Source organism: Trichechus manatus, unplaced genomic scaffold, assembly GCF_000243295.1.
Source record: "Trichechus manatus latirostris isolate Lorelei unplaced genomic scaffold, TriManLat1.0 scaffold00052, whole genome shotgun sequence".
Classification (NCBI taxonomy): domain Eukaryota; kingdom Metazoa; phylum Chordata; class Mammalia; order Sirenia; family Trichechidae; genus Trichechus; species Trichechus manatus.
The window spans coordinates 7,212,324-7,237,231 of record NW_004443988.1 but is presented as its reverse complement, the minus strand read 5'-3'; the positions used below and the strand labels follow the sequence as shown (position 1 = coordinate 7,237,231).

The following is a 24,908-nucleotide window of genomic DNA, read 5'->3' as shown; positions in this document are numbered from 1 at the left end:
CCCCCACCCCCGGCAAAACAACTGGCTTCCATTACCCCTGACAGCTCCAGAGCAACAGCCCAGCCCCCGGCCCCAGCCTGGCTCTGTGCCGTTCCCTTTTATGGTGAAGATGAGGGAAAGCAAGAAGTGAGGGGGAGAACATTCTGACTGGGCAGAGGGTTGTGGAACCCCAGGGTGCCTCTGCCCTTGCCAGAGCCCCTAGAACGCCTACCCACTGCCACCTCTCTTCTTCGTCCTCAGCGACCCATTCTGCCCCAAACCCGCGTCCCCTCTTGCTTGTCCCAGCCCTTCCTCCACTCCCCCCTCCCTCACATCCAAGGGGGGTTTCCCACTTGGCCAAAGTCTCAAGGTTTGGGTTTTGATTCCCGGAGGGTCCGCCCCATTTCCGACGCCCGCCTCCGAGAGCGAGGTGGAGGGAGGCAGCCCGGGTAAGGCAGGCACTAGTGAGATCACAAGCATGATCGTCGAACGTGGTCGGATCAGGGGCAGAAATGTTGGCGCCGGATAGAGGAGCAATCGCAGCCCCAGCCCTGTCCCCATGCTGCACCGCCTCCTACCCCCATCCTCGCTGCCCGGCCGAGGGAGGGGACCCGGATGGCAGGACTCAAAGGAAGCACCTGGCTGGGCCGGGCCGGGATGCGAGGGGTGGGCAGCACCGCTGGGGGCCGGGGCAGGAAACGGGGTTCGGAACCTAGGGGTCAAGCCGAGTCCCATGGCCGGCCCGCCCTCCACCACACTCTCGCCCTAGTCCACTCCCCGGCTCCTAGGAGGCAGCCACAGCTTTGCTAACCACGTTCCGCGCCTCGCCAGCTGCTGCCAGCTGTGTGGTTCAGGCACAGAGGCGCGCGTCCGCGGGCCCGCACCACCTCGCCAGGGCTGGATGTCCCACCACAGCCCCGCCCAAGACCCCGCCCCTTGCGAGCCGGCCGCAGGAGCAGGCGAGACAGCAGGGCTAGAGAGGCCGTTCCGATGCAGTCGCACGTCCGGAAGTGCCTAGTTTGGAACTGAGGTGGCGCTACAAAGTTCCGGCCCAAGTCGTCTACCTCCTAGCTGTGCGTGGCGACCGTCGGAGTCGAGCAGGGCTGATCAGGGGCTAGGCACGCAGGCGAGCTCCCACAGGTCAGCCGGCCGGATGGCTGGTCGGTGGGGGCGAGGACCGGTCCTGGCGAAGGCGAGGAGTGCGCCGACCTGAGACTCAGTGCCTTCTTTTCTCCGCAGGATGATCACGGACGTGCAGCTCGCCATCTTCGCCAACATGCTGGGCGTGTCGCTCTTCTTGCTTGTCGTTCTCTATCACTATGTGGCCGTCAACAATCCCAAGAAGCAGGAATGAGAGTGGCGCTGTCTCCGCCCCAGGTAACGGTCCGGGGCGGTAGCGCCCAGCCCCGGAAGAGTTGAGTGGCGAGGCCGCGCCAGGGCCTGCAGGGTTCGAAACTTCAAATCAGAAAGTGTCGGAGAAGCAGGATACGCCCAGAACTGGGGCCCTTGATCCGCTCAGAGAAGGGAGTGCTTTGCCCCCACCCCCTTAAACTGCTTCACGCTAGAATGGGGGTGGGTTCCCCAGTGCCCCTAAGTTCCCATCTTGTGGTTCCCAGTGGGTATGGGTACAAGTTGCGGGTGTGGGTACAAGGAGGCAGTGAGGGTGTCACCAAGGCCGCCCACTAAAATAGCCCTCACTTTCCCGAGGTGGTTCAGGCCTTTATTTAGGCAGAATTTTTTGTGAGAAAGTGAAATGATGGCGAATTCTATTTCCATGTTCTGGGACAAGGGGCATTGATTTAGCGGTTGGCTTCTGTAGACCCAAGCCATAGAGAAGAAAGGATGGGGCGGGAGGGGGCCATGGGGATCAACCTTAAGTGTGAATCAAAATGTAAAAGGGAACAGGATGGATGAGAGTTGATTCCCAGAGGATTTCCCCAGAAAAAATGTGCAGCATTTTCCTTACCTCAGGTCTTTCCCCCTCTTTTCTAGGGTTCCAGGACATAGTCTGAGGCAAGATGGAGGGTGTGAGGGGCCTTCACACTTCACTTCATCCCTTCTACCCATCACAACATGCAAAGCAACTACACCTGGATTTTTCCAAACAACTTTTATTTCCTCAAAGTCTTCCTTAACCCTATGGAACACGAAGCTGCCACTGAATAGGGCCCAGTATAGGGGCTGCTTTATTTTTTACTCCCCCAATATAAAAATATAGATACATTTTTTGTGGTCCCAAAATCTTGTGCTTTGGAAGGAGGGGAGGGTGTCAGGTCCCTCCTTTGTCCTGTCAAGGTGATGTTCGCGATGCTTCAGACAGTGTGGCTGGCATTCCATGGAGTTATGGTTGTCACATGGAATCAGCAGCTGAGGGAGGGGACTAGCACATTTCTCACTGTGTTCTCCCATCTTGGGGCTATATCCTGGTCAAGGCATTATCAGACCCGGGGAGAAATAGTGAGTGGGGGGGATTTAGGGACAAAACAAACCTCAGGTTGGCCCAAGGGCCCCCTGCTGTAACTAATCCGGGACTGGGAGTCAGACAGACTACAGAAAATAGGAGAAAAGGCAGGGGCAGAGTGGGGCCGTGGGGGCCCAGCCTGAGGCAGCCTGCAACAGAAAAGAGAAAGGAATCAGGGTTGTGAAAACTCTGCCTCTCTTATGATCTGTTAGCCAGGGCTGGGAGGTCAGAGAGGTGAGGAGAGGAGATGGGTAGGGACAGGCAGGTTATTGCTGCACAGTGGTGTGATGCTAGAACCAGCCAGCTCCTAGGCCTTAGGCCCAAACTAGAAGTTGTTTTCTTGTCCCTTGGAGTGAAGACCAAGGCCATGGTGGGAAAAAAAATCAGTGACTGGATTCTTAAAAGTACATTTAGTCTTTGGGGGTCAAAGGGAGTAGGGAAAGAAGAAAATTATCTTGAATAGCCAAAGTGAGAGTGAGGGGATAGAAGAAATAAGGGGTGGGGAGAGGAACTGGACCCCGGTGCTCACCCTGGTGCAGCAGAGCAGGGTCCCGGCTCCAGCTTACTGCTCTCCCTGGTCCGGGGGATAGGGGATGTGGGGCCCGAAGAGCCTCTCATCCCTCTGCGAGTCGGCGGTGAGCCCCGGCCCAACCTGGGCCTAGCCTGTGTGGACAGGAGTGGGCTAAGAGGCTGGATTCTTCCATGAACTTGTTTGCTTCTAGAGTTTCCATGTATAAGAGTATAGTGTAGGAGTCAACACAAGTACTGGGTCTTTAAATTCCTAGGCACTGTCCCTAGCTGGGAACCCTGGTGGTGTAGTGGTTAAGAGTTTGTGTGCTAACCAAAAGGTCGGCAGTTTGAATCCACCAGCCGCTCCTTGGAAACCCTAGGGAGCAGCTCTGCTTGGTTCTGTAGGGTCGCTATAAGTCGGAATCAACTCAATGGCAATGGGGTTTTTTTTGGGGGTGGGGTGAGGGTTCCTAGCTGAGAGCGAGAGGCAAGATAATGACCAGAGAATTCCTGGATTCAGTCTGTCATTGTACATTCCGAGTCTTACTTAACTAGGGATGGCAAAAGGATCCAGCATTTAACCTCCATGGCTACCCATGGCCAAGGTCTGGCTGAGTAGAGGAGCACTGTGTGGAAAGACTGGAGTGTTGGCAGACCTCCATCACAGTCTTCTGTGTCTCAGCCCCTGCCAGAGCAGCTTAAACTTCACTCATCCAGTCAGCTTGTGTCTATATCCAACTTTAGCCACCTAGCATGGGGATCTGGACTGAATCAGAGTTGGTGACACAGCTGTTCCTAGGAGCAGCAACTAGATGTGTTACCTGGGGAATCCGGGACCCCTCCTGGCGGAAACTCTTCTCGGGCAGGTCTGGGCAGAAAGAGAGGAGAAGCTAAGGGCAGGGGCAGGGAAAGCCAAAGCTAGCAGGCTGAGGTTTGGGTGTATCTGATAGGGACATGGATTGGAAGCAAGCAATAGAGAGACCTGACTGATGGGGACAGCAGCACTGGACAGGCTCTCAGCATCTTCTAATTTCCCAGAGCAGGTGGGGAGAGGCTGTAAAGCAGTGCCAGGAATTTCCCCTCCCGCTACCCAGATGAACAGTGCCTTGTTGGGGTCTGCCAGAGTTGTTATTGCTGGGGACTGGGGAAGACCCAAAAATTACCTGCAATCGGGTCCTGATGCAGGGGGTCCGTGGTCCAGTCCCTAGCAGACCTTTCCCAATCACCATGACAGTCTCTGGCTTGTCCCCTGATGACAGGAGTGAGTTGCTACTCCCTAGAGAACAAAGGAAACTGGTCATCAGGGTAGGGGCAATGGAGAAGAGAGGCAACTTCTTTTAGATCAGGGTTTCTCAACTCTGGCACGATTGGCATTTGGGGCTGGATAATTCTTTGTTTGGGGGGAGGGTTGTCTTGTGCACTGTAGGGTGTTTAGCAGCATTCCTGGCCTGGTAGATGCCATCTTCCCTATCCCACCAAGCTTAATTACTTTTGTAAATTTAGAGACCTTAGGACATATCTTAAATGTTTAAGCATTTAAGGACCAAGCCAGCAGTACCCAAGGCTGGTGGACTGAGGGCTAACCACTGAGAGTTAACAGGCTGAAAGTAGCAGCCTCTGAGTGAGGTAGAAGATACTGGACTGGAGCCTTAGAAATCATTCTTATCCAGTCCTTTACACACCTAGATCTGTAACTTTAAAGGAGAATAAATGACCTAAGTTTTGTGTAGATGATAGTCACACATGACATTTGTGGTGATGAAGGGCGAAAGGCTTGTGCCTTTTATCATTCTTCAGTTTTGTCTAATGTTGCCCAGCTCTTTTAGTCAGGGAGCTTGGGTAAATAGCACTTTGCAGGTAGGAAAAGTCCTCAGGTTCCTCAACTGTGAAAATGAGGATTAAGTGACAAAGTGCTCAGAGCAGTGCCTGGCACATAGTAAATAACAAATGCTATTAGCTGCCATTGAGTTGGCCCCTGACTCATCGTGATCCTGTGCACAACAGAACAAAATGCTGCTTGGTCCTGTGCCATCCCATGATTGGTTACAGATGGAGGAGTTGTGATACACAGGATTTTCACTGGCTGATTTTCCAGTGTAGATTGCCAGGCCTTTCTTCCTGGTCCATCGTAGTCTGGAAGCTCTGCTGAAACCTGATCAGCATCATAGCAACACACAAGCCTTCTCTGATAGATGAGTGATGGCTGTGCAGGAGGTGCATCTGGCCAGGAATCCAACCCGGGTCTCCCATATGGAAAGTGAAAATTCTACCACTGAACCACCAATGCCCCCATGTTAGCTATTTTATTATACAAAATCCTTCATTAAATTCCAGCTTCCTGTACAAGGCCATGGGTGTTAGGGATTTAGGATAATCCAGGTTCATGACTAGGAGGATAACTGATGCCTCTGGTCTGGAATGGCCTGCATTAACATCAGGTCCAGGAGAAAGTCTAGGTCAGGTGGCAGCACGGCTGACAGTATTTCCTTAAGCCTACTCAGGAGCTTGGTCTAAGCACTAGGTGGTAGGGATGGGAGGATGCTGGTCACCCCAGATCTCAGTGACAGCGGGTACAGACCTGATATGCTGAGTGAGTTGGGCAGTAGGCAGGAGCCCAGGTTGCGTGAGGAGGCTGGGCCAGAACTAGTGGGAGTTGGGGATGGGACCAGGCTGCTTGGAGTAGAGCGATGGGTCAGTGGCTGCTGCCGCCGTCTCCTGTCCTGGCTTCGGGGCTCTGGGTGGAAGGGACACAAGCAGATAAAAGGGCAAGTAAGCAAGGCATAGTGAGATAGCCTTTACTGCCCAGCTGGCTCCCCTTGGTCAGAAGAAGCCTGTATTCAAGTTTGTCATCAGACCAGCTTCCCTCTTCTGAAGTAATTGAGAAGGGTAGAACCAAACCCATTGTCGCTGACTCACAGCGACCCTATAGGACAGGGTTTCCAAGGAGCACATGGTGGATCTGAACTGCTGACCTTTCGGTTAGCAGCCGAACTCTTAACCACTATGCCACCAGGGTTTCTGATGGGTAGAAGGACCTTGAATATTTATTGCAATTATCCAATTTTCAGCCATTCCTCATCCTACTTCATCTCTCTGTAACATTTCTTGAATTAACCAACCTACTCACCCATCAGTTCATTCTTCAGGCAAGAAATTATTGGGCTTAGCTTCTGAAAAGCTTTTCTAGGTTTTCTTCCCTCTAACTGCTCCTCTTCCAATTGCTATTCTGGTCCTTAAATGCCAGTGCTCCCCACCATTCTGTTCTTGGTCTAAACTCTCTCTCTTAGCCCTTTTCTTCTGAACTACAGTTCTAGTTGTCCCCTCGACATTACCTGGAAATCCCCCCAAGACCAAAAGAAAACTCATTCTCTCCTGCCCTTCCTTCTTTTGTTCTTACTTTAGTTAAAAATCTATATGCTAGAAACTTTATTCCATCTTTTGACTCCTCCTTTGCATTTAAATCTGTGTTTAATCAAATCCTGACTATCCTACCTCTGCAATTACTTGAATTCTTCCTTACTCCCTCCTACTATCGCCAGTGTCCAGATACATACATACAGGTCTTTATCTCTCACTCAGGCTTTTGAAAAGATTCCCTACTGGTCTCCCTAGCTCGAGTCTCTTCTCTTTTCCAAACCATCCTTCACATGGATGCCAGAAATTATTCTTCTAAAACAGAGGCCTAATCAGAAATCACTGGTTTAGGCAAGGGGGAGATACTGAAGGTCACTTAAAGGATAAAGTCTAAACCTTCTTGTATGGTATTCAAAGCTCTTCCTTCTGTGATCCCAATCTGCACATCCTTAGAAGGATGCTGGCTTCATACCCTCTATTACAGCCCCTACTGGTGCGGTTTCTTCTGGAATATCTGTCTCCTTTTTCATGCCCCATCTCACACGTCACCTGTGAAGCCTCCTTGACCATTACAGGTAGAATTGTTCTCTCCTTCTTACCATCATTGTTCTCTGTTCATATGGCTAGTAGTGGTTTATGCTTTCTGTCTCCTTAATTAAATAAGTTTGTACTTGTACTTATAATAGTGGCTGGCACGTAGTAATCACTCAATAAATGTTAGCTAATATTCTTATTAATGGAGCTTGAGTCTCTTGAAGGTAGGGACCTTATCTTCTCTAACACTATATATCCCAGTGCTTGTAGAAGACTGCCTGGAAAATTAGAGACCTTAATAAATGTTTTGTTTACTTGAACACACACACCTGCTATGGACCATAAGCTGGATCAATAATATCTGGATCTAAGGGGATATGGTTATTCTCTTTGAGGCAGTTCTCTCTGGTCCATTCCTGTGGCTAGAGCCTCATTCCTACAGGTCCTGAAGGGCGGGGTCCCATTGGGCAGCGAGACCTGCAGGTTTGGCTGGTCTTTATCACAGAAACGCAGCAGGTCAGAGAGCTGAATTCAGTGAAGCTTCCAGGATGTCATTTGACCCCTAATAAAACAACATGTGTTGGATGTGAAAAGCCTCTAACTTGGGAAGTAGGTGACAGTAATTTCATCGTGTCTAGCTGCACTGGACAATAGCAAGCAGTAATAAGTTCACTGCTGAGAAGTCCCAAACCAAATAACAAAAAAATTGACACCTATGTGAATAAGGGCTAGAAGACATGGAGAGACAATCTCAGGATGGAAGCTACGCTAGCTATGAGGAGTTGTGTTGAGATGTTGGATACCAAGTAAGAGTCTAAGAGATGGTCAAGAGTCAAAAACAACCAGTGATAGTTGGGGCATGCATGCCAACAAGACTACAGAAGTCAGAGCCTCATGGCCACAGTCAAATAACCTGAAACATTACCTACCACCAGTGACTCAGATGCTCTAGGACCCAGACCTGGGCAATTCTGTGGTTAAAACAGGTGTCAAGATGACATCCAGGTGACAGTGCAAAGTAGGCAGAAATAATGAATTCAATGGAGGGGGAAATACAGGGTTTGTAGATGATTTGAGAAATAGCTACATACAGAGGCATGTTAAGGGATGAACCCGTACCCAAGCCCTCACCCAGGAAAAGGTAAGAAAATGAGGTCAAGCAACAAAGTGAGTGGTGGAGGAACAAATCAGAAAAGGACAGTGAGAATGGTTACACAACTCGAAGAATGTAATCAATGTCACTGAATTGTACATGTAGAAATGGTTGAATTGCTGTATGTTTTGATGTGTATATTCTCAACAGCAACAAAATTAAAAAAAAAGTGGGTAAGAGCCATTGGGACATTTGTAGGTTCTAGTAAGAAAGTGAGCAACATTTGAGAAGCAAAGCAGGCAAACTGTAAAAAATGTCAATGTGGAACATAGTAATAAAGGATCATGATAAAGATACTAAGAGTACTATTGAGAGTTTTAGGATAGGAGGCATTGTCTGGTTGAGGAGAAAGGCCTGCCTGCTCTGAAAGTAGAAGGCATTTCAAGATGGCATTTCAGTCATCACTTAAAGACTGCCTTAAGACCCTGGTAGGAGCCCTGGTGGTGCAGTGGTTAAGCCCTTGGCTGCTACCCGAAAGGTTGGCAGTTTGAACCATCAGCCGCTCTGCAGGAGAAAGATGTGGCAGTCTGCTTTTGTAAAGAATTCAGCCTTGGAAACCCTACGGGCAGTTCTCCTCTGTTTTGCAAGGTCGCTATGAGTTGGAATCGACTCGACAGCAATGGGTTTTTGGGTTTTAAGATCCTGGAGTAGGCCTGTAGATTGGTAAATGCGAGCAAACAGCCTAGTTTCTTGTGTTTTGACTTTTGGTTCCTGGTATAATCCAGGCCTACTCCATCCCCATTTGAGAAAAGAAGTAAAGGAAGGAGCCCCAACTATATTTCTTGGTTCTGAGGTTACAGAAACAGCAGTTTAAGGTGAAGCACAGAGTGGTATGTGACCAGCTCGGCTTCCAGAAGCTGTAAGATGATACCTTATGGTAATCAGCTATCAGTTCCATTTAGGGGTGGCAAGATAGTCCTGGGGCCAAGGTCTGAGAGGTCATCAGAGCCAGACTGACCTCACTGTTATATGAGTTAGAAAGGATGTTCTAAGGCTTCGCAGTTTAGAAGAGCAGTTATTTGACTTGTGCCTAGGTCCTGCATCATCCCACCTAAGCTGTTCCTACATGTAGCACCCCAGATATTACTGCATTCTTATATTACAATGAGAACGGGATCAGTGAACAACCATCTGATTCATGCCCTCTGAGGAATGGAAAGGTGAGACAAGTATTCATTCCGCTCTCAACTTCTTGCCTTTCATTCATTCATTCAACAAATATTTACTGATCACTTAGAAAAGGCCAGGCACAGTTCTAGGTACTAAGGGAATAAACAGGTGTGTAAGGACACATTTCCTGCCATCAAGTAAGTTTTAATCAGGTATTTAATAGGAAATTTTTGTTTGTAGTGGTAAAAGTCCTGCCAACTCACCTCCCAAAGGAACCTTCACTCACCATTGGACTTTAGCTGATCTACCACAAGTTGCCTGTCAGTTGAGACAAGGGATTACAGTGGCTAAAAGAGAGTTCTAGTAACCTCAGGGTTCCATGACAGAACTGGGAGGGATAACGTGCCAGTGACAGCCTGAACAGCTGAGGGGTCCTGCTTTTCTACTCAAGTACTTTGACTTTTATACCAATACTCAGCTTGGTAGGCTGGAGGGCCAGGGAGTGTCAGTTACTGAGGTTGATGCTTGAACCCAGGGTACAAAATTTAAGGAGACGTTTGCACAACCCTGACGGTGAGTGCCTTAAATTTTGCGTCCTAGGCACCTCACTTGCCTCATCCTGGTCCAGGCCTGCTTGAATCTACAGATAACCAACAGAAAGAGAAGCTAGCTTACCTATCCCTCCTTGCCCCAGCAGTCTTTTTTAGCCTGTTTGCATCTGGTTTCGCACCGGTATCTTGTGTGCTTTAGACCTCCTTCATTCTATCACTGTATTCGCTATTCCTCAGGGTCTTCCTCTACAGCCACAGCAGCTGCTGGGAGTATGGTCTGCACTTCCAAGCCAGGTGGATGGGAACATGATTGTGGGTCTGGGAATGTGGGGTTTAGAACCTGTTTCGCAGCTGGGGAGAATTAGATAGAGAACACCCTGGCATTAAGGTAACGGGGTGCTGGGAGTCCGGGCTTACTCAAGAGGGTCTTCCAGACTCCTGTCCCAGAAACATTCCTCTTCGCCCCATTGGCCTTCTAAAATGTCATCTGGGGACAGAATCTGTCAGACTTGTTCCCTGAACCTCTGCCTAATTTATGCTTCTGGTTTGGCTGCTTAGATCTTTTCTGAAATTTTCTGGATAGCCCAATCCCATGTTTGGTTCTAGCCTATAAGGGATGACCATCATTAAATGTAGTTAATATGTGATACAATTTTTATAGTTAGTGGGAATTTTTTTATAAATAAATTCACAAATTAAAAAAATCCTTTGTCAAATCACAATCCCAGTTTTCAGTTTGGAAAATATACTGCTTTACAGTTAGATTTCTGAGGCATGGGGGATCATGTTCTTCCTATTTTGGAAGACAAAGTATGCTTACATGTGGCAGGGGCCTAACTACCTAATGTGTGGAACCAGGAAATGTCACAAAGCTACAGCATAGGACAGATCATGTTGGACAAATAAAGAAGTTTCTTCAACGGTTGCTTACCAAGATACCAAGTTCAACTGCCACACTCTGCATTGCAGGCCCTTATCCATGCCAAGGCCAGTCTCCCATCCTAGAGACTTTAAGGGATGAACCAGCAAAAACTGTAGCACCAGGAAATGCCCACAACATAGGAGTTAAGATTCCTGTGATGTGACCTTTCAACTCCTCATAATATTGCTTGTTGCTATTATTAGTAACCCTCTAGACCCCTTGACTTTAGAGACATAGTTTTCTAGTTCTTACAAATATTTATGCAAGCCATGGTGTGTCTCTGGACTCATGTCAGGGGCCTCTCTTTTTCTACTTCTAAGCTCATTCACCTGAGAGAACATACCTGGGACTTGGTTTTACCTGGCACCTGTATGTGGATGACCCTAGATCTCCAAACCTGACATCTCAGATAGACCCTAGCACCCAAGCATGCCTAAAATAAGTAACTTGTCACTTTTTCTTCCAACAATGTCTTAACGCCAACATGACTTCCTTCAGCTTGTAGCCTTAAAGCCCTGTTAGTTCCTCTCTCTTCCACCATTACTGAGTCCTGCCACTTTTATTTCTAATACTTAAGTTTATCTCTCCTTTCTAGACCCTGGTACAGGCACTAACCATCTCATGCATAAACTACTGCAAGGATCCCACCTCTCCCGTCCTGTCCAATATATACAGTTCATAGACAGCTCTCTTCCGTAAGTCTTTTGCTCTCATCATTCTCAGAAGCACACAATCGATGCCATATGTCTCAGTTAATTCATAATCTTTGTTTTCAAGACATTTTAACTTCTTCCTCCCACTTCTTTTCATCTGATTGCCTGGAAGGCCTTGACCCTTTGAGCCAGCAAGGTATACCTACTTTCTGTCTTATCTACCCAACAGCTCTATTCCTGTTCCTGGCTGTCATTTCTCATCTCTGGAATGTTTTTGTCAAACCATATACCACCCATTCTTTAAAACTGTTTCTCAGCTGGATATTCTTTGGCTAACTACTCTTGTGTTTACCACGATAGCTCCCCAAGTCCCCTGTATGTTTTTAATGTGTATGTGCTTTTATATTGTATTCACTGTCCTGTTTCCTATTAAGTTTCAAGTCAATCAACAAGGAATTATTTAGGACTGACCATGCAAATAGTTATTTGAGGAAGTAACAGAGAAACAGAGTATATGTCCCTCACTCCAGGAGTTTAACACAGTGCTCTCCTTTGGGAAGCAGGGCAAGGAGGATGTCAATACTGAGTAAAAACTGCCTAGAATCCTCTAGTGAGGACCTATGTAAAAGCTCTTTACTATTTCCCCTTTGTAGTCAAGGAAAAAAAATGTATGATGTTGATATTCCTTCCTAGGAACTAAGAGTTAAGAACCACAAAAAAAGAAAGAAAAAAACTTTATTCAGATTTAAGAATTTAAGATGGGGTAAGATGAGGAAACAGATATACTGGAGCATGAAAACACATAACTTAGAGTGACTGCCACTTGACAGCTGTTGCAATCTGGGACAAGTCATTCTTAAACAGCCTCAGTTTCCTCAACAGGAAAATGGAAATACCATTCACCCCATAGGATTTTCATGAAGATTAAATGAAATTATATATATGATACTGTTTTCACTGTTAAATGCTATTCAAATATAAGGCATTATTATTACTTTAATACCCTCCTTCAAAGACAGTGAACAGAAGTGTCTTCCCAATGAAAAACGAATCTCAAAGAATGGGGTTTGGAATATAAGCAGAGATAATCAGACTGGATTACCAGGGATAGAACATCTTAGTGGTCATAGCTGGTAAGGACCTTTGCTCTCTACTGTGTGACTGCTCTAACTAGTGCAGTTGGATTTCCATAGACTTTAACCCAGTGCATATTTCAGGTCTACCAAAAGCTAGGTTGCAAGCTGAGTAGCCAGGGAAATGCTAACAAGGATGACTGCACTTTGAAGAGCAGCAAAGCTCTTAGCTCCAGCTTACAAGTCTCCACACTATGGCAAGATTTCTGTAGTCCAGAAGCCACATACAGTATTGATTACTGGTCTAGTGTATTTCCACAAATGGCACTACCGCAATCTCTCTCCCCACCACAGTCCAGGTTACTTCCATGGAATGGCCCTGTAGTTACTTCCTCTTCTTTTTCCCAAGTCTCATCCATTTCTGGTATAAATTTTGACCCAGAATCTCATCTTATGGCAGGATCTTATCAAGCAAAACCTAGGGGTGCTGATGCAGAGATGAATAATTGTGGCCACTGACGGAGAGTGCGAGACCTCTGCTTTATAAGCCTCTAACAGAAGCTGTCTGTAGTTGTTCCATTTTTCTTTGGAAGAGTTGGAATCCTTCTGATAACACTTTCTGAATAGGCTCTGAAGAAAGAATCAATTTCAGCCCATAGTGAGCCTGGATAGGATTCTCCATCATTCTACAGTGCTGCCATTTGGCTTCTGAGGACATGTCTTTATACTGCCCCCAACAAGCTGTATTGACACTGTCCTTGATGTGGAGGTGCTATGTCTCAGTGTTTAGTACTGCTTCAGTTAGTGTTTTGTTTTTGGTAACTCCCCTGGCTGCCAGCATGTGCTGAAGCCCAGACGCCTAGGACTTTCACCTATGGCCACCCAGAGTACCAGTCTAGAGCTCATGCCGCAGGGAACATCAAGGTCGCAGGAGAGGTTGCAGATTCTGCCGTAAACTAATTTTATTGATTCACCCCTTTGGCCCAGCCCAGGTGTATCTTCAAGCTCTCACTTCCCCCAGCAAAACCCCAAACAACTGAACACCTGTTGCAGGGGCTCCCAGACTGGCTTACCTCTGACGGGGCCCAGCACCCGGTGGCTGACCTTTTGGGTGCTAGAGCCCAGGCCTGGCAGCCCTGCAGGCCGAGTGCCATGAAAAGGAAAGCTGGGGGAGTTCTTCATCTGTGGAGAATTTTGTTGGCTGCTGCTGCTTCCACCAGCACTTGTGCCAGTGCTAAAGCTCCGTGCCCGGCTCAAGGTGTTTTCAGAGCAGGAAACAGGCAGTCCACTGCAAAGAAGCAGACACCAGTTAACCCTGGCCAGGGAGAGTACATTGTCCTCCCAGGGTCTCATGCTCAGTAAAGATTCACCTCAGGGGAAAAAGGCATAGGCACCCATTCCACGGGAAAAGGGAGGAATTCATGTCCAAGGGTGAGGTATCTAACCTGGGGCATACCAGCTGATCTCAGAATGCCTGAGAGCCCTGTTAACACACACATGCTCCTACAGATACTAAGAACAATAAGCGCTATCCCTGAGCAATTTTATTTCCCAGTGTATCTCCTCCTCATTGCCCTGGCCCTTAAACTCCCTTCTTTCAGTTGTTTGCAACCTCTGGAAACTGCCATCACCCCCATCACAATAACTTTGATTTTGTACAGGGCTCTGGAGCAGGGAGTTCCCTAGCCTGGTTTTCAGATCTCTAGGAAATATGTCTAGGTAACTCCAGGTGAAAGGGAGGAGGATCCCCTTCCCAAAAAATGAGCTAATTTTACTAAGAGAGCTTCAAACCAGTTCAAATTGGTAGTCATGGCTGACCAAGGGAAGCTGGAACAGACCCTAATTTTTACAACTTGGGTGATCTGGAATGATAACCAGAACAGGAAAAATTACAAGTCAAAACCGTGGAATGGGAGACTTGGAAAAGGCGTAGTGAGCCCTTTCAGGAGCCTGATGGGTTAGACTGGATCGTTCGCAGGACTGTGGAGAGCGACACATATTCAAAGTGGTGTGGTAGGCTGCCATCTTTGAACAGGGCACCACTGTTTCTGACTCTGCTCAAAATCCCACAGGCAAGAGAGTTGGTTGCTATTCAACCCATACACTGCCCATGTTTTCTAAGAGGGAGATTAGGTTTCTAGCAGGGCTTCGACCCATAATTTTTCCTGTGCTGGTTACTGTTCAGTTCACCCAAATTTTAAAAATTCAGGTCTCTTCATAAAACCACATGCGACCAATGAGGCACAGCAGTCCAGGGACAAGAGCCAGAAGGCAGAAGGAGACAGGAAAGCTGGTGATAGGGAACCCAAGCTTGAGTAAGGATAGTGTTGATGTGTTGTGAGGTCGTTAACCATTGTTATAGGGCAACATGTGTACCAACTGTTAAATGAGGAACTATTTTGTTCTGTAAGCCTTCATCTAAAGTAAGAATAGCAGCACAATTGGAAGAGCGTAGTCAATGTCACTGAACTGTGCATGTAGAAATTTCTGAAATGGTGTTATCTTTGGCTATATTTTCACCAAAAAAAAAAAGGTCGAGAAGGGAGAGAGTTGACATGTTGTGGGGTTGTTAACCATTGTCATAAAACAATACGTGTACTACTGTTTCATGAGAAACTATTTGTTCTGTAAACCTTCACCTGAAGTACAATAAAAAAAATTAAAAAAAAATTCAGGTCTCTTCCAGTTTCACTTTCTCAGCCATGAGTGAACTGGGAAGAACCAGTTCGAAGCCCTGCTTACTAATTTTAATTTACCCTGAAAATATGTACCATGTGGTACTTTTAGGAGGAGGAAGGGAATAAAAATCCCTTGGCATACCTAACTCTAGAGCCCTGTTCCACTTCCATGCCTTTTTTCCCTTCCATACTGCTGGTCTTACTTGTTACTTTTGGGTGGAGTTCGAGAGCCTCTCTTCTTGTTGACACCCACATTCACAGTGCTGCTCAGGCCTCGGCTGTTGCGCACATGTTTTAGCATCCAGGCCCGTAGGTTAGTGAGGCTGCTGTGCTCTGACAGCACGATTCGAGGCCACGGATTACATTCTGCCATGTCCAGAGCTGCAATGGCCATAGCTCGTCCCACCTGTGGGGAGTCCAGGTTGGCTTAGCATCTTGGTCTTCCAGTCCAGGCTGCTGTGTTGGGGTGAGGTGCACAGCACAGTGGAGGGGAAGGAGGCAGGTCTAAAATTTGCTCAATAGTGTACGCTAACTTTTGTGACCCAGGCTGTTTATCCTAAGGTGGGTTTAGAGCTGCTTCCTAAACCATTAACCATTTTAGGGCCCTCATCCATTACGAGCAAGGTCAGGTGTACTTTCTGGCTGGCAACACGAAGGAATTCTCCTAGCAGGAGTTTGGGTCTTTTCTGTAACCCAAGCTCTTCCTATTCCTCTTAGTGTGCCCTAGGACACCAAGGTCATCAAGACCACTGTAGAGAGGGTGCTTTCAAGCCCAGAAGTGAATAAGCCCAACAGAATGAGAAGCACAAGCTTAGGGGTAAAGAATCTCTGACTCAGATGTAATAGGGGATTCTCTGTGGCATGAGGTCAGAAATAGTGCCTGTGCATCCTCTCAATATCATGATAGAGGCACGCTCCTACTAAGGAAAATAACCAGAATGGTTAGACAGCAATAGGGGTGAGCATCTCTTCAGAGGACCTTAGGCAGTAGAAGTAAAGGCCTCTCCAGACTTTAAGGTTCCCCCTTTTCCCACTTATCCCATATGTTCATACCTGCTCAAATAATTCCACAGTATATCTGGAGGGGAAAGCCGGCGGGGGAGGGGGGCTGGCACGCCCATTGTCATGGCAGGCAGCAGGGATGCTGTTTACTGAGCGTCCAGTGTTGTAGTTGCATTCGAGTGTATAGCTAAGACACAGAGACCTTTATCAGTGTCCCGCCTGAAGAGACATCAGGATAGAACCATGGGGAACAGCCTAGATGATCTAAGAAGGTAATCACTTGGAAAAAAGTGAATACAAATGGGAAATGTTAATCCCCAACAAGTAGGAGCTGTTCTCAGCACTATACCACATACCTAGGAAGTCCCAAGAAGGGAGAGTCCCAGACTAAAGACAATGATGTTGATGTTGAGCCTCTCTTTTGGGAAGACTTGGGCTGTCCCCTGCCCCTCAAGTATCCTAGACTGGGTATTGTTTTCCTTAGGGAAGCTATTTCATCAACTCCATCCTAGTTTCCACCCCAACCTGTGGATTATCCCTGAGGCTTTGTAGATGGCAACACGGCCGCTGCCCTCCTTAGACTGGCCATCTCTACGGTCTCGGGCATACATGTTCTTCTCTGAGAAATTGCAGCCCTGGAAGTCGAAGTGAGCTGAATTCAAGGAGATGAGCTTTGGATACAGCATGTTTTCTACCTGTTTTAGGGGAGAAAGGAAACTCAGAAGGAGACAGAGAAAGAAAGAAGGGACAAAAGCAAGAAAGAGGAGGCAAGCATTGGGCCAAGTGACTCAATACACAACAGATACCATCACAACCATCATCAACAATCAACATTTCTTGAATTCTCACTGAATATCTGACATTATTTCTACATTGTGGGAAGGTCCAGGTCTCTTTTTAAGCTCAGTGATACAAAAATTTTCTTCTCCTCTGGATTCCCAAACTCTAGGAAAGACTACGGTTGCTGACAGCTTAGCTCATAATATAATAACTAAGACATAAGGCCCCAATGCCACCCCTTCTTGGCCCTTCGAAGCTCATTCAAAAGTAATCTACCTCTTGCAGCACAGGCCTTCCTGCTAGATGGCTACCTTCCCTTTCTGCTCATGGCCTAACCCTTATCTCCTAACCTGCAATACTCCCATACTCACAAGACGTTCTTAGGATTCCTACCTGGGTGCTCTCATCACTAAAGCTGTTCCCATACATGAAGCAGCCCCTTTTGGAAGCATGTCCATGCAGGTCCACATAGTAAGCAACACCACTCTCCTTGGGGGGGATGGTCTCCGGCGCTGGTTCCTCAACCTCAGTAGACTGCTGTGGTATAATCCACATACTACTGGGCTTCTGTTCTGCTATCTCTGTCTGTTTCCAGGTCTCAGGGTTCTCCCCATCAAGGTGAGCTTCATTTTGGAGATTGTTGGCTTTCTCAAGGTCAGAAAGGGGAGCATCAGGAGAGAGATGGGGACTGTGCTGGTGCTCTGAGAGACTCTGGGAGTTCAGACGGGAGTGCACATGGTGGTAGAGCAGCACAGCTTTAGCCCCATAGATGGCTGGGTGCAGGACTGCATCAGGCTTCAGGTACTGACGGTTCAGGTTCACTCCACGTGAGTCCGTGCTGTAGGAAAACAAGGAATGAAGCAGGGTCTAGAGAACTGGGCCAGCGAAGGAGACACTAGAGTAGATGAAAAGAAGACTGTGGGAGACTGGCTTATAAAATGAGGCTGAAGTTGCGTTAGGAAAGAAAGAACTGAAGACAGGCCCCTTCCTTGTCTGCTATCACCTCCACCACAGAAAGCTAAGGATTGCTCCCTCTATCCAGATGGACCTGCAGTTATTCCACTTCTGTTCCATCCAGGGAGTACCCTTTGATGGGATCACATTCCTTCTCAGGTCACTAAGGATAGATGGGCTTGCCCTTGTTAGGGTGCGAGAAAATTGGGAATACAGGAGAACTTAGATGATAAGGTTGATAGTATTTCATTGACGTGCAGGGCATGAGGGGGACTGGGGATAATCCAGACAGGTTGGGAAGACTTCTTACCGGTAGTGGCCCCGGACCACACCATCAGGGTTCAACATGGGAATCAGTTTAAAGACGAAGAGGCGACGTAAGGTTTGGGCCCGGGGGTCATCTGGTCGAAGAATGAAGTCCAGAAAGCCGTTGAAGACAAAGCTAGATGGAGTCTCCCCAGGGTGTACCCTACTGCTTAAGAAGAATATCTGAGATGGAGAGGAGAGCACTCATTAGGTCAGTTACTCTATAGTCCTACTCTGACAGTATATGGAGGGTGGAGGGTAGATGAGGCAGGAATAGCCACTGGGTTTCCAGTTGGCTGAATCTGCAAGTGGAGTAGGAGCCTTCACCCTTGCCTCAGGTTGCAGGCTAAGGCTGTGTCCCAGACACCTAGAGATAACATAGCCTTAAGCTATCAACAGTGCCTGGAGCTAGGGGAAGGACAAGGTACTATAGTTTATGCTGTTCCCACTCACCCTCTTGCCTATGAAACGGAATGGCCGGGGGGTGCTGGTATCAGGAAATAGCTGCTCTAGTCGGGGCTCTCGGTCTTCTCGAAGCCCATGGCAGGAACTGACTGTTAGCAGATCTACACGAAGCCCATCCAAAGAATAGCAAAGGACCTCCCGGTGGTAATAGATGGTATCCAGGGGGCTGTAGTGATAAAAATCATTAAGCCAGGAAAATTCCCTAAGTCCTAGCAAGAGGGGGGCTTCATCAAGAAGACCCCAGGATTTGTAGGACCTGACCCTTCACCCTAACCTTTGGGGCCTTAAAATCCCTCATACTGTTAAATGAAGCTAAGGACTTGCTTGGGTCTGCATTGCCAGAATGCAGAGTACAGCACAGGATAAACTTGTTGTTTTTCCCCCAGTTTGTGGCTCCCTAGGATAGACTACTTTGTACAGAAGAGAGACTTGCCCTCTGTTCAGAAAGATAAAAGTGTGCTGAGCAACGGCAATACTGGCTAAATTCTGGTTAATTGATAGAACTGGGATATTAGAAGAAGCTTGAACTGGGCAGGTGGATGAGTAGAGTGTAGGTGGTGGCATGTTGAGGTCAAGGTCACAAAGAAACTTAGTTTTCAAAGGTACCCAAAGCTCCACATCTGCACAGAGAAAAAGACTGATAAGGTTTTAGTTCAGAGTTCTTAGGGCAAGTTCCAGAAGTAGCACAGGTGCTGCATGATCGAGGACTGTGTGATAGGAGTAAGAATGGAATTGGCACCTGCTATGGGTAGGGTGGTTTTCCAGAAAGCGCTGGTCTAGCTGGTTCAGCAAATCCTGGCAGTCACTGTAGGAGAAGGGATAGCAGAAGGCGAAGAAGGTGGTAGCCCCACGGCCTTCCACAAAACGGTGAACAAAGGATAACACAAACTGCGTCTCTGTCATCTGAGAAGCAGAAGAGGAAGAGGGAAGGGCAACATGCCATTGGTGTCAGCACTAAGCTCCTGTTGGGGTCAGCAGGAACCAACCTCACACCCTCCTCATGTTCACTGACTTCCCCTGCTCTGATACTTTCCATATGACAACCAGCACATTCTAGGCTTTCTGAGGCAGGGGCTCATTTTAGACTCCACAATAGAGCTGAAGGGAATGCGAATACCAAAACCTGGTGTCCCTCCTGCCTACTACTCTGTATCAAGGCAAACTCTTCTTTTCCTTCCTCCCTCAACTTCTATAACCCAAGCCTTTCTTGCCTTCTCATGGAGAGCTTACCTCAAATGTCGGCCGGTCTCGAATGCGTTCCCAGCGTGGCCGGGTGGGCATTGTGCGCACAAAGGGAGCCATGCCCTGGGAATACAACTTGCTTTGCTTGTTCATGTTCATAATGTTTATCTTGATGAGTTTCCCTGGAGTTCCTCCCCGGACGCTGAAGTAGAACCATGACCTGAGGGCCAGAGTAGGAGGGACAAGTCATATTATAAGGGAGGGTAGGAGACAGGATATGTGGGAGAGCAGGAGCAAGCCAGACTGGGAAAAGGCTATTTAGTAAGGAAAGGAGGGAGGAGGGGTAGGGAGAGGAAGGGCAGTGTGCAGGTATGAACTGGTAAGTCAAAGGGCTAACAAGAGCATGGATTTGAGGACCTGGACATCCCCTTTTCTTTCTTCTACCCTCCCTTTCTTTCCTCATACCTGTTCCCATTCTCAAATTCTGTTTCAGCACAGTCTGGTCGGGTCCACACGTTGAACTCGTAGTCAGGAGAAGAGGCAATGCTGCTGGTGGGGGCTGATGCCCCACCCCCTACTCCTTCCCCATCACTAGACACAGATTCCACCTTCTCCACATGGGCTAGGTTCCCTGAGTCAAAGCGAGAACTGAACAGCAATCCCCCACAGCGCAACTCCATGGTGGGGCTGGGAAAGCATCCTCCTGCCCCACTCTGGCCCTGAGAGCTGGAGGAAAAAAGGGGTTCGGGGTATGGAGGAGAGGGAAGAAAAATGAAACCAAGTTTTTTGGGTATCTGGATAAATGAGAGCTATTCTTAGGGAGTGCCCTAAGAAGAGGTTACTTATGGAAAAGGCCAAGAGAAAACAGCATTTTGTCCCTCACCCTAAGGGTTATAACTATAACCTATGGGACCACATTTTACTACAGCTTGGCTGTTCCAAAATGAAGTGCTCAGTAGATTAACTATGTTGAGAAATACTAGACTCCAAGCTTCTCTGCAACCCAAAGATTAGCGAATAAGAGAGATCAGATTTCCTAAACTTAGCCAAGATACACCCACCACAACACATGGTCATCTTTAGAGACAGGCCATTCTGGATCTCCATTTCCTAGACTGGCTCTGCCTTTGCAGCGCAGAGCTGAGAAGAACCTAGTTTCTGAGTTTAAACGGGCAGCTGCCTCTCTTCACCCCCCTCCTCAAGTACTGACCAGGCACTCTTCTGTTGCTCCCCTGAGCCCTCCAAGGGCTGGTTCTTCATTTTTAACACTACCCTACACCTATTATGGAAGAAAATCAGAAAAACTGGCCTTTGCCAAGCTAAAGGAAATGGGCAGATGCCACCTGCTCACCTAGCTTAATTCTAGGTCGAGCGTGAATCTATTTCCAACCCCCTCCCACCCTGTAAGCACTGGAGCCCCTCAAAAGCCGCCCGGTAGTGGTGGGTAGGTAACGGGTGTTCTCGGCACCCCAAAAAAAGGGGGGCTGGTAGAGTCCCACTTGGAGGTGTGGGGTGGCTTCTCAACCCTCAGCTCTGGAGGACCCTCACACTGACCGAGCCTGCCCTGGGCAGGGTCGGGTTTGGAGGCATGGGATGAGTCGAGACAGACCTACACCTGAGGGAGGGTACAAAGGCAGGGACTAGGAGGTCAGAAGTGAGGCCACAGGAGGGAGGACACAGCTAGAGGAAAGCCCGGACCGAGGGGCAGGGATGGGCGGGGTCGGCCAGCGGGCCGGGCCTTGGGCAGAGGTGAGGTTCGAGAAGGGATCGGGACTGAAAAGGGCTGAGAAGGGGGCGGGGCCGGGGCTGGCGGGGCCTGCTCTCCGCGCAGAGCCCCTACCTCTCTCCGGCCGGTGATCCCGCTCCCTCTCCCGCTAGCGAGGCGGCACCTCGGGCCCCGGCACCCGGGCCCTCCACCCAGGACCCAAACAAAACCGGAGCGCCGCGGTGCCGGGACCCTGCTCTGCCAGGAAACAAGAAGTCCGCCGCCTATTGGCCATAGATACGGCTGGCTACCTGCCCAGTAAACCTCACTGCCATTGGTCAGAACTCGAGGGTTCCCTCGCACGTTTGTGGGTACCTGGTTAGTACCGTTTGGGGGCTCTGGAGGGCAGACAGGGTGGGAGGATTCTACCCGCGTCTTTCCAGAAGACGGTTAACGGCCTGCCTGCTGGGAGGAGGAAAAGACAAACTGACCGAGAAATAAACTGGAAAAGACTCACCTGTGAAATAAAAAAGCCGTATGAAGTATATTACAAAACACCCTGCCCGCCCGGGTTCAGCGGATCTCTGTCCTAGTATTCAGAAATATTTTCTGTGCCGCGGGTAAAAAAAAAAAAAGAGAACGACTGGAGGATGCGGGCATCGATCCCGCTACCTCTCGCATGCTAAGCGAGCGCTCTACCATTTGAGCTAATCCCCCCGCTGTCATGACCGTTTTTCACTTTGCCTTACAGGTTATGCGGAACTGTCCGCTGACCAGTGGATCAACTGTGATTTAGTAAATTTATCCAGCACAGCGTGGGCAAGATTTTTTAAATCAAGCATACAGCAGCTACACATATGCAATAATAATAAAGCCTTACCATAAAGCACATGTTAAGATACCTCTGCATGTAATACACAAGACAACCGTGCGGCAAGCGGACTATTACTTCATGTTTCTTACCGAATTTCCTCGGTACTCATGTAAATTTACAGCCGGCCTCTAAGTGCAGCTTTCTCCTTAGGTGTAATTGAATTAGGTCAAGGCTAAAAAAAAATGGTTAAAAGGAAAAAAAAAAAAACAAAAGAAAAAGCACGAAGTCCTTCGAGCCGGAATCGAACCAGCGACCTAAGGATTGCCACTAGCTTTAACTCTCTACAGTCCTCCGCTCTACCAACTGAGCTATCGAAGGCCCCGCTTCTCAGCGTTCCTACTACACGCCCTTAATACTTACTGAGGCAGCATTCTTCAAGGCGTTGAGAGATCCCCACTTTCTGCAGAAACAAATCGGGGCCTCATAGACCAGAGGAAACCTCCGATAGAAATGAACGGAAAGGACGCTTCCAACCCTGGACGAAAGAAACACGGGCATAGCGCTTTCCTTCCGTTTCCTTACTTTGTACAAAACAGTACAAATACCCCGTGGCGCTTTCTCTTAAGACTGCGAACGCTTAGAGATCCTGACCACATCCTTAAACTTCTAGGCATCACGTCTCCAGCTGTGTGAGTACTCACACATGCTTCAAAATCGGAACGCGCAAACCCAGTATGCAAAATTGATGGATTATTTTGCTATTTCGGCTCCACACTTTTCCTTCGGTTTCTCCGGGGGTGCCAGTAAAAGGCAACTGCTCTCCTGGTGTGAAGGGCATTCATTTAGTCAGTTAACTAACGTTTCGTGAGTATCTTACCTTTCCTGCCTAGAGCATGAAAGAACCACTGAGCTGCCGGTGGCAAGCAGGGTGGCGCAGGATCCGGCAGCGTCGAAACGCCTGGGATCCCAGGACCGGCCGGCGTCGTCCTGAGGAGAGGCGTTCCTGCCCTCAGAAGTGTGCCCAAGCAGAGAGCATTCCTCAGCGGCAGGCCCGGGGGCGGGCCGGGCGAATTGGTCCTTGCGCCCCCAGAGACCCACGTAGGGGTCGTGGCTGGCTACAGTTCCCGGAGTCCGCCGCCTGGTCTTCGTACTCCCGGGGATATCGTGGGTTCCAGGCAGGATCTTCTGCCTCGTCTGGGGCCCCTCCCCTGCCACTGTGGCTGCCTGGGTGTCTTCTGTGGGGTCATGGCCTAACCCCATAGCTTCACTCACCTCTGCCCCTCTCCTGCTCACACCTTCACCTCTCTTACGCCAGCCCACAATCCGCTCACCAAACGCCGGCAAGTTTTTAAAGCAAACAGAAACAAACTTAAAACCCAGATCCTCTATGGAGCTTTGCCTGCAGTGTGTGCGAAGAGAACCATCCTCCATTTCCAGTTTCGAGGACAAACTGTGCTACCCTGAACGAGCGAGAGAGCGATTGTTTCAAGCCCCTTGCAGCTCCAACATTTTGTGGCTCTGCTCTGCTGAACTTTAAATCCGAGATATCGCTATCATTAAGCACAACATGGCTTTCACCCTTGTGCCCAACCACAAAACATGAGGTTAGCACTTAGAGGCCGGTTTAACTTTTCATTGTGCTGCTGTATATGCTACCATTGTGTCTGAGAGCCTTAGCTTGGGGTAGTTTTCTTGGCAGGGTGATTAGCACTGTGATTCTTTCTTTCTGCTGGAAAGCAGAACATAGTTGTCTATGTTGCTTTTTTTTTTTCCTTTTTTAATTGAGGTAAAATTCACATAGCATGCAATTAATCATTTTAATTCAGTGGTATTTAGTACATTCACAATGTTGTGTAACCACAACCTCTCTCTGGTTTCAAAACTTTTTCATTACCCCAGAAGAACACCCCATACCAGTTATCACTACCTCATCCCTCCCTCCCCCATCTCCTAGCAACCACTAATCTGCATTCTGTCTCTATGGAATTACCTATTATGGATATTTCATATAAATGAAATATAATAAGTGACCCTTTGTGATTGGCTTCTTTCACTTAGCAAATGTTTTTGAGATTTATACGCTTTGCAGCATGGTATCAGTACTTCATTCCTTTTTAAGGCCGAATAATATTTCATTTTATGTATATACCACAATTTATCTATCCACTCATCCGCTGATGGACATCGGGTTTGTTTCCACTTGTGATCATCCTTAGGAACAGGTATTGAGAAAAAGACATTGGCCAGATCAGTAGCTACATACAAGGCACCAGGAGATGTATTAATTTGCTCAAGCAATGGAACCACATCTGGAACTGCAACTGCAATTGGAGTCACCCCCTGGTTAAGTTTACAATGATTCACTGTCATTCTCCAAGATCCATCTGTTTTCTGCACAGGCCAAATAAGCGGGTTGAATGGGGATGTGGTGGGAATCACCACACCTGCATCTTTCAAGTCCTTGATGGTGGCACTAATTTCTGCAAACCCTCCAGGAATGAAGTATTGCTTTTGGTTTACTGTTTTCCTAGTAGGGGCAGTTCTGATGGCTTTCACTTGGCTTTTCCTACCACAATAGCCCCTTAGTCCACATGTCAGGGATCCAGTGTGGTGACTCTGCCAGTTGCTGAGTATGTCTATTCCAATCATGCATTCTGGAACTGGGGAAATAACTACAGGATGGGTTCAGGGACCCACTGGACCCACTGTGATGTGGACCTGA

The 24,908-nt window shown here is 48.1% G+C and overlaps 2 protein-coding genes and 2 non-coding genes across 4 annotated transcripts; 1 reads left to right on the top strand and 3 right to left on the bottom strand.

Moving 5' to 3' along the window:
- Positions 1-1,008: 1,008 nt before the first annotated feature.
- OST4 (oligosaccharyltransferase complex subunit 4, non-catalytic) lies at positions 1,009-2,220 on the top strand. The gene is made up of 3 exons (XM_004377602.2): positions 1,009-1,119; positions 1,219-1,356; positions 1,972-2,220. The coding sequence occupies exon 2, from the start codon at positions 1,220-1,222 to the stop codon at positions 1,331-1,333; it is 114 nt and encodes a 37-aa protein (XP_004377659.1). The 5' UTR covers positions 1,009-1,119; position 1,219; the 3' UTR covers positions 1,334-1,356; positions 1,972-2,220.
- Positions 2,221-2,349: 129 nt separating this feature from the next.
- On the bottom strand, positions 2,350-21,588 carry AGBL5 (AGBL carboxypeptidase 5). The gene is made up of 15 exons (XM_004377601.2): positions 21,508-21,588; positions 20,133-20,393; positions 19,716-19,887; positions 19,225-19,388; positions 18,474-18,651; positions 18,025-18,203; positions 17,154-17,598; positions 16,506-16,675; positions 16,032-16,167; positions 15,182-15,384; positions 13,374-13,588; positions 5,529-5,684; positions 4,114-4,226; positions 2,970-3,103; positions 2,350-2,589 (listed from the first exon to the last, which is right to left on the bottom strand). Exons 2-15 carry the CDS (start codon positions 20,345-20,347, stop codon positions 2,418-2,420), a joined length of 2,652 nt encoding a protein of 883 aa, XP_004377658.1. The 5' UTR covers positions 20,348-20,393; positions 21,508-21,588; the 3' UTR covers positions 2,350-2,417.
- Positions 21,589-22,016: 428 nt separating this feature from the next.
- On the bottom strand, positions 22,017-22,089 carry TRNAA-AGC (transfer RNA alanine (anticodon AGC)). The gene has a single exon. It is a non-coding gene; the product is annotated as a tRNA-Ala (tRNA).
- Positions 22,090-22,472: 383 nt separating this feature from the next.
- On the bottom strand, positions 22,473-22,564 carry TRNAY-GUA (transfer RNA tyrosine (anticodon GUA)). The gene is given in 2 exon segments: positions 22,473-22,508; positions 22,528-22,564. It is a non-coding gene; the product is annotated as a tRNA-Tyr (tRNA).
- Between the last annotated feature and the right edge of the window lie 2,344 nt (positions 22,565-24,908).

Bases quoted from the DNA above. Each gene is read 5' to 3' on its own strand.
- OST4 (XM_004377602.2), top strand. From the start codon at position 1,220: ATGATCACGGACGTGCAGCTCGCCATCTTCGCCAACATGCTGGGCGTG.
- AGBL5 (XM_004377601.2), bottom strand. From the start codon at position 20,347: ATGGAGTTGCGCTGTGGGGGATTGCTGTTCAGTTCTCGCTTTGACTCA. The intron at 19,888-20,132 runs GTATGAGGAAAG...TCTGGCCCTCAG, and splicing joins GAATTTGAGAATGGGAACAG to GTCATGGTTCTACTTCAGCG. The intron at 4,227-5,528 runs GTCTGTACCCGC...TTTGTTCTCTAG, and splicing joins CAACTCACTCAGCATATCAG to GGAGTAGCAACTCACTCCTG.